This window comes from Oryctolagus cuniculus, chromosome 17 (genome assembly GCF_051225735.1).
Source record: "Oryctolagus cuniculus isolate XC-2025 breed Fujian yellow rabbit chromosome 17, ASM5122573v1, whole genome shotgun sequence".
Lineage (NCBI taxonomy): Eukaryota > Metazoa > Chordata > Mammalia > Lagomorpha > Leporidae > Oryctolagus > Oryctolagus cuniculus.
The window spans coordinates 11,063,494-11,071,560 of record NC_142883.1 but is presented as its reverse complement, the minus strand read 5'-3'; the positions used below and the strand labels follow the sequence as shown (position 1 = coordinate 11,071,560).

The window sequence follows — 8,067 nt, the reverse complement described above, 5'->3', positions numbered from 1 at the left end:
AAAAGAAATGACTATCAGTCTTCAAACTGAAATTGTCTCCCTGACAAACTGAAATTGTCTCCCTGGGGGTGGCTGGAATAAATTCCACCAAACCCCACTTTCCCTAATTCACATAGTGTACAGTTCCCTTTCATTTGAGTTTGCTATCAGTAGTAACATGAAAAGTTTTCAATAGAATCAAGAGAATTTTCTTTTAGGATTTATTTATTTTTCAAGTCGGTTATGGAGAAAAGGAGAGACACAGATCTCCCATCTGTTCACTGTTCCGATGGCTGCAACGGCCAGGGTTGGGCCAGGCCGAAGTCAGGAGCCAGGAGCTTCATCCGGATCTCCCATGTGGGTGGCAGGGGCCCAAACATTTTCTACTGCTTTCCCAGGCCATTAGCAAGGGGCTGGATCAGAAGTGGAGCAGCTGGGACACAACCAGCCGCCCATATGGGATGCTGATGTTACCAGCAGTGGCTTAACCTGCCATGTTGCAACACTGGCCCCTGAGAATTTCTGTTTCATAGGAGATTGAGCACTGGTTCAAGGTGAATGTTAGATGAACTTGATAGTTCTAAGAATGGACATTTTGTCTGGTAATTTTAATAGACGGTAAGTTTGTCAAAAACTAGGACTGTGGAAGATACATGACTAATAAGGTTGTATACTGTACAGATGGTGATCAAGCTAACTGTCACTTTAGTTGGTGAGTTTCTGTAATCGTGGAAGTGGGGTTTGGAGTGGAGCTGTAGCTCACCCCCAGAGGCTCTGTGGCTTGGAGGCCCCAAACCCCTAGTGCTGTGTCTTCAACATCTTTGCCCCAGTCCCTCTTGAAGGGAAGAAACAAATGATTTGCGGTGGGAGACATAGTTGATGAGGTGGGAAACTGCAGCTATAGGGCCATCTCAGGTAAAGCAGTTTCTGGGGTTAGGGCAGAGTTGAGTTTTCATTTTAATGACAGATGTAATTTAATAATTGGGTGAGATGCTGTTGGGGTTTTGTGTTAACAGTGGAAACAGAACTTCATAGGACGTCTACACCATGAGGTTTTGTGATCTCAGTTCTCTCTGAGCCTTAGGGTTTTTTTTTGTTTTTGTTTTTGTTTTTTTTTTAAGATTTATTTATTTGCAAGAGTTAGAGGTCTTCCATCCACTGGTTCACTCCCCAGATCCCCAGATGGCCTCAACAGCCGCCGGAGCTGCGCTGATCCGGAGCCAGGAGCTTCTTCCGGGTCTTCCACGTGTGTGCAGGGGCCCAAGGACTTGGGCCGTCTTCTACTGCTTTCCCAGGCCATAGCAGAGAGCTGGATTGGAAGAGGAGCAGCCGGGACTAGAACTGGCACCCATATGGGATGCCGGCGCTTCAGGCCAGGGCTTTAACCTGCTGCGCCACAGCGCCGGCCCCTCTGAGCCTTAGTTTTCATCCGTGCATGCTGGAGGGTAGGGTCTGGAGGAAAGGTGGCCCACGTAATGTGTTAGCGGAGGGGAGTGGATGGGGGGTCTTTGTGCAGGATGAAAGTCGGACGCGGGACAGTGGTCAGCAAGGTTGCAAAGTTTAATCGGGTAGGGTGTCCATCAGAGCAGATGGGCACCTCTCCAGGCAGAATCCGAGAGTGCCTAGTTTGCCTTTAGATGGATACTCAAGGGAATGGGGTCCTGTTCGTCCCGCTGTTTCCCCTTCCCCTCCTCCTCTTCCTGGACAAAGGGTTTGCTAATTGTGTGAATTAGGTGACATTTTTTCAGGGTTTTTCGTGGAGCAGCAGGGGAGATCAGAAGTACATATTCATGAGAAAATTATATATACGTATCCGTTTACTTATTTATTGGAAAGGCAGAGTGAAAGGGGGCGAGAGAGAGCTCATCTGCTGGTTCACTCCTAAAACGTCCACAGCAGCCAAAGCTGGGCCAGGCTGAAAAGCCAGGAACTGGCCAGATATCCCACAAGGGTGGCAGGGCCCCAGGTGTTAAGTCGGCCATGTGCTGCCTCCCAGGGTGTGCAGTAGCTGGAAGCTGGATTGGAAGCAGACATGGGACTTGATCCCAGGCACTCCCAGTGCCCACCCCTCGAAGTGCCCTTATTTGTCCTCCCAGGCTGGCCCTGGACACGTTGGAGTGGGCTTGGGTGACATTTCTAGGTCTTGCCCCTGTTCTCTCTAGCTTTTCTCTGTTCCCTTCACACTTGCACTATTTGAGCATCTGACCTTCCTTAAAGAGAAGCCGACCTGATGAAACCAGGCAGTTTTACTGGTCTAATCATTCCCCTGAATGGGGACATTGCTGCTGTTTGTGTTAGTTATTAATTATGGAATAATTAATAAGGGAGTTCTAGATGTTAACAAGTCAACAGGGAGAAGATGGAGGGGAGAGAGAACCCCTCTTATACTTGGTTTTAAGGGAGGTTTGGGAGAGAAACCATTTAAAGTTTGGATCTGTTGACTGAGGCGGGGGACACGTGGAGGCCTCACCTTTCTAGATAGTCCCCTGCTGTAGGGAGTAAGTGGGGGCAGTCTGTAGGGTTTTATGTGAAGAAGTTTGTGGTTGGCCCCGGCTTGTTCCCGCCATGCTCCCAGCTCACGCACCTGCCATGTCTGTTCAGGTGCTGTCCTGACCTTTGAGACGTCCCCGATCCGTTTCCCTCCTGTCGTCACTGGCTGCTAATTTTGATACACCTGATGTTATTTCAATTGGTATTTCATACTCTCAGATTGGAACACCCCTTTTCTGCTATTTTGAGCAAATCTTTTTTTACTTGTAAACTTCTGAGAACTTACTCGAGGGCTGGTGAGTAGAGATTATTGTATTGATACTGGGCCGGTGACTGTAAAATACGTAGAAAGGGTGAGGTCTGATTTGAGCCAGTTTGAGAGTTCCCACTCGCAGGTTTTTAGTATGCTTGCGATACACAAAGGCGTTTTGCCTGGACCAGGAATTAGGTTTTACTTGTGGTTATAATGAGGCTCTGGAGGACAGCCGGTATCCACTTGATGTCCTTTTATTTGATTTGTTACAGTTAAAAACTTTTCCTGGAAACAAGGTTTCCAAACCCTCCGAGCTTGACCCATATCCAGATTTCCGAGTGTGCTCAGGAGACAGTGGCCTTGACGAAGCTAGTAACTGCTGAGGTTGATGGAGCCAAGGCAAGTCACTATGGGAGCAGTGCACCAAGGAGTCAAGGTCAAGTTCAGTGGCTCCCACTTGCTGTTTGGGACAGTGCCTTACCTCCTTCCTGAGTCTGACTCCACCCCCGCAGTAAGAGATGGACTGCCTAAAGGACGCGTACTCTGGAGCCCACCACTGGCTTCAGGTGGATTTCCTGAAATTTGACTTCAGCTTGTCAAATTAGCCTGGCCAGAGTCTGGGGCTGACTGTTCTGCCGCGCCATTGGCTATGACGTTCTGCTTTCCATGGGCCTCTACGCATGCCTCCACTGTCTTGAGGATGGTTTGGAGTCTCCGATCCAGGGCAAGGAGGTGGGGTTCTGTGAGGATGGGGGCAAGCTGGTCTTCGAGCAGTGACTCCCGCATCACGTCACTGAGCCTGTAGTCGGCTTGGGCAAGCAGCTGCAGGTGCTGCAGTGTTTTCCTTTTTATCCTGAGAAGACAAGTCACAGGAACCAAATAAGCAAAGGTAGAGAAAGGAACTTGCCCGAGCCTCTTCCCCCACATGGTCGGGAGGCGGATGTTCTGGCGTTCTGAGAGCCTCTCAAGCACATTTAATGAAAACCAGGTAGAAGGGAGTGGGGAAAGTGCCATCCGGTGTTTAGCACTCCTTTGCCCATTCTCTTTGGTCAGGAGCCTGCTGAGCCATTTGTGCTACAGTAATGACTGTCACTCACAGTGATGTTAGGCCTGGTGTTTGCCCTGACATTGCTCAGGGAACCAAACTTGAAGTGACACTTAAGATTTTTCAAGGAGATTGAAAGCTAATGGGAAAAATGCCTCATAGGTGAACTGATGAAACTGTCTGCCAGCTCAAAAGCCCTGGGTTCTGCCAGTCTCTGTGAGTGTCAGGTCCTGGAGTCAGAGGGATGCAGATGGGGTGGGGCCAGTCTTGACTTTAGAATAATTTTTAGTAAAGACTGATTTATTTGAAAGGCAGAGTTACAGAGAGAGAGAGAGAGAGAGAGAGAGAGAGGAGAGACAGAGATCTTTCATCTGGTGGTTCACTCCCCAGATGGTTGTAATGAATGGGGCTGCGCTAGGCTGAAGCCAAGAGCCAGGAGCTTCCTCTGGGCCTCCCATGTGGCTGCAGGGGCCCAAGCACTTGGGCCATCTCCTGCTGCTTTCCCAGGTGCATTAGCAGGGAGCTGGATGGGGAGCCCCCGGGGCACAAACCAGCACTTCAGACCATGGCTTAACTTGCTACGCTACAGCACTGGCCCCTGGGTTTCTTTCCAGATGCGTAAGCAGCTGAGTTGTCTGGCTTCTGTCACTATACCAAGTTTTCCCATCCTGCTCAGGAGGAGGGAGAAGGAAGACATGTTTAACTGCACCTAAAAAATCAATGAAGCCCATCCATACTCCCCTCTGAGTTCCCCACAACGGAGGAGGTCCCACTAGGTGTGAAACACATGTTAACAATTAGCTCTGGGTGCTGTGGCGGAGCAGGTGGACAATTTCACAGTCCTGGCTAAAACAGGAGAGGGAGGGAAGTAGGTTAGATGTCCTCCAGAGGAAGGGTGGCCAGGACTTCGCTTCGATGGTGATCAGACAGTAATAGTTAATGAAGGTTGTCAGGCTCTGCCAAAGTGGGCGAGTATCTGAGCGGGTTAAAGATAAAAGGCGGTGACGGAAGCCTTCAAAGATGGGATCCTACTCCATCCCATGCCAGAGGAAAAAGCCTGAGCGGTGCCTGGGGAGGAGGTGATGGTCGCAAGTGCAGGAAGTGAGGTGTTTCACATCACCCTACCCAGCCACGTCTAGGCCGGTGAAGACTGGCTCCGGGCTCCCGAGCTTGGTGGCAAGCAGGCTGCCGGCCCCAGCTGCTCCCTGCCCCGTTACCTGCAGGCGGGACACTCACATGCAGCACTGCGAGAGAGGCGACAGGATGGACAGCTCGTCGTGGGAGTGTCGTCCGAACCTGGGGGGAGAAACGGGCTTCTGCATGGTGCCAAGGCATCATTCGCACTCCCTCGGGCTGCTCTCTTCTCTGCCTCCGCCTTTTTTGAACCAGTGGTTGGGGTAAAAATGCCTGGGATTGTGGCAGCCACCTCTCCAGCCCATCTCCGTCTGCTGATATAAAGCGTCTTTCCAAGGATGTTAAAACCAACCTCACAGGGCCAGCTGTGAGGATAAAAGCTTGTTGTCTGCCTCCAGGAGCTGTGTGGTTTTAAAAAAAAATACAGCAAACCTCAGCCTGCCTCACTGGAGGGCACAGAATGCGCATAGGCTGGAGGGCAGGCAGGTGGCACTGGGCAAAGATGAAGAGGAAAAAGGGCGAGAAGGAGATGGCCCGTGGCGGTGGAGGCGCAGCCTGGGGCCTCTGCTTTCCCCGAGCCCCTGCACTGGAGTGTGGCTGCAGACCGGGGTGCCGGACCCCGAGTTGGACTTACCCTCTGGCGTTGTCAAGGTGAATAAGGAACCCATCATCCCCAAATTTGGTGAACATCTCGTAATGGTGGCGATCCATATTGCCTGTGGGGGAAGGGGGCAGGGGATGGGAGCCGGGGCTGGGGCTAGGGCACAGGTACCCCCGCCCCTTGAGCCCTCTTGCAGGGAGGGAGGCCAGTGAGCAGTTCAGAGACAGGAGTGGGAACCTGGGCCATGGGCTGCCATTTCCCCAAGGGTGTTAGAGAAGGAAGCTAAACAAGCAAACACGAGGTGAGTGGTCTTGGATCCAAAGCATTTCCTGGGTCCTAGGGGCAGAAACATTGAGCGTGGGAGAGTGGGCATGGGGGGTGTTGGCCACTTTTGCTTCTGTAACTGCGTAACCCTGGGCCCTCCTATGGCCACACATTGTAGTGCACTGTTTCCCCCCACCCGATTTCCGCTGACATGGTGAAGGGAACATCTAACAGCTCTGACGCCCACAGGCCTTGTGGCAAGCTGGGTACCTGCCTTAGGAGTGGTGACCCTAACAACTGCCTCCGGTTGTCTCAAGTCGGGGGCAGCACGTGCACTTCGGTCCTCTTGGGCCTCCGTCACGTCTGGGGGAGGTGTGGGGTGTTCAGTCCTCATCAGCCAGCCTGGCTGCAACTTTCCATTCAAGGTCAAGGGGACTCCCAGGCCAACCAGGGTCTGCCGGGCGCCCTAGCACCGGGACCCACCTATGAGGAAGTCGAAGATGGCCATGTCGATGATGTTGAGCAGCCGGTTGCTGCTGTTGTATGGGTAGATCTGCTTCACTGTGTCACAGTAGCGGGGGTTGAGCTCCCACCTGAGGGTGAGAAGTCCAAGGGCTGGAAAAGCCAGACAGCGAGGAGTTGGGGGCCCACCCCACTCCCGATGCCTGCCTCCCTGGTCCTGCCTGGACTGCCAGCAGCTTCTCGGCATGCCAGGCAGTGGCCAGGTCGTTTGGAGGGCCCTGGGCAGTGCCCATGGGAGGCTGCAGAGTCCACACGGGGAGAAGCTTCTGGTCCTATTGTTTGTTCTGTTAGCATCAACCTGAAAGCTGGGGTGCCCCGGGCCAGAGGGGAGATGACAGGGCAGGTGGAGGCAGGTGCTGAAACCCTGGCCCTCGCCCAGGTCACGCTCTGTCATCTTCTCTCATTCGTGTCCCTCTGCCCCCGTTTCCATCTGGGGCCTCTTCCCCACAAAACCCCTTAGCATCTGTCGTGTCCTCCAGCCGTTCCTCCTTGGTCACCGGCCCTCCCACCATGGTGGAGGCGGCCTGGCAGTTGGGCCTGTCACTCACTCAGCTAACACTGAGGACCTGTGATGGGCCCCGGGGTGTGCCAGGCCCTGGGGCTCAGCAAGGGGCACCCTCGGCTTCATGCGTCTTGCTCAGGGGAGCCAGGGGCCTGCCCCACGGCTGCTTGGTGCCTCTCTGTTACACAAGGATTGCGTTTCTGTGACCTGCCTGCTGCTCTGTCTGCCCCACTGGACCGTGGAGGTTCCTGGGGAGGGGCAGCCTGTGTCTGTGATGTCCGTATCCACCAGCACTTAGGGGTAGGTGTGTAGCAGGTGCTTCATAGCTGAATATATGAACTGAAGTGTGAGGACAGACCCAGGCCACCGCATCAATGTGGAGAGCCCCAAGAAGCACACATTGCTGGCTGGAGTTTGGGAGAGGGGGCAGGCAAGGAGGGAGGGGGGTCTTGTAGGGTGTCCTCTTTCCGCCCCAGGAAATCCACTGGGAAGGAGTGGGGAACCTGGCACTCAAAGCCTGGGAAAAGGCAGAAGAGGGAGCATTGCCTTTTGCAGAGGTGAGGCTGTTGAGTGCTGCTCAACCATGTGTCCTGGGCACGGATTTTCAACTCTCAGTAGGAAGAGGGCCAAAGGAGTGCCCAGGCAGCTTCTGGGGTCCCAAAGCCAGGCCAGCCAGAGGTCTCGGGGCTAGGGAGCACGGCCACTCTCCAGGACTGGACTCGCAGGGCTGGGGGCACGGCATTGTGGCCAGGGAGCCAACTCACTCCTCTTTTCCCTCCAGCGAGTAGGAGCGGATCCAGGGGTTGGGCACAGACAGCCTGGGGGCCAGGTTGAGGGATGGCAGGAAGGCAGAGAGTGAGCCCTCCAGCAGGTGCGGGTTGCCACAGACAGCGTACTCGGTCTTGCACATGTACGGACACTTGGCGAAGAAGCACACGTTGCTGGCTGGAGGTTGGGAGAGGAGACAGACGTGAGAGGGGGGCTTGGAGGCGTGCCATCTTCCTGTCCTGAGAAATCCACCGGGAGAGATGGGGAACCCGAAACTCAGCTTGGGAAAAGGCAGAGGAAGGAGCGGTGCCTTTTCCAGAGGTGGGGCTAGGGAATACTGCTCAAGCAATTTTGAAATAGAGCAGAGACAGGGTGGGACCCCCGTCTCACTGCATCCTGTCCACATGACGAGGACGTTCTTCGGTACCCTGATTCCAGGGAGGCCACCTGTGTAGGTTGGGTGCCCACACAGGCTGGCCCGCACCTCACAGCCTTACCCCGTCCACACT

The 8,067-nt window shown here is 53.8% G+C and overlaps 1 protein-coding gene across 2 annotated transcripts in view; it reads right to left on the bottom strand.

Annotated features, from left to right (window-relative positions):
• Positions 1 to 2,960: 2,960 nt before the first annotated feature.
• FAM20A (FAM20A golgi associated secretory pathway pseudokinase) overlaps positions 2,961 to 8,067 on the bottom strand; it is a 57,823-nt gene continuing 52,716 nt past the window's right edge. For both annotated transcript variants that reach the window (XR_016224214.1, XM_017349297.4), the window contains exons 7-11: positions 7,555 to 7,735; positions 6,250 to 6,359; positions 5,536 to 5,617; positions 5,004 to 5,063; positions 2,961 to 3,575 (exon numbers count right to left, since the gene is read on the bottom strand). Coding sequence is in view for 1 of the 2 variants with exons in the window: in XM_017349297.4 (XP_017204786.3) it covers positions 3,311 to 3,575; positions 5,004 to 5,063; positions 5,536 to 5,617; positions 6,250 to 6,359; positions 7,555 to 7,735 (698 nt within the window). In the remaining variant the exon portion in view is untranslated. The remainder of the gene's footprint in view (positions 3,576 to 5,003; positions 5,064 to 5,535; positions 5,618 to 6,249; positions 6,360 to 7,554; positions 7,736 to 8,067) is intronic.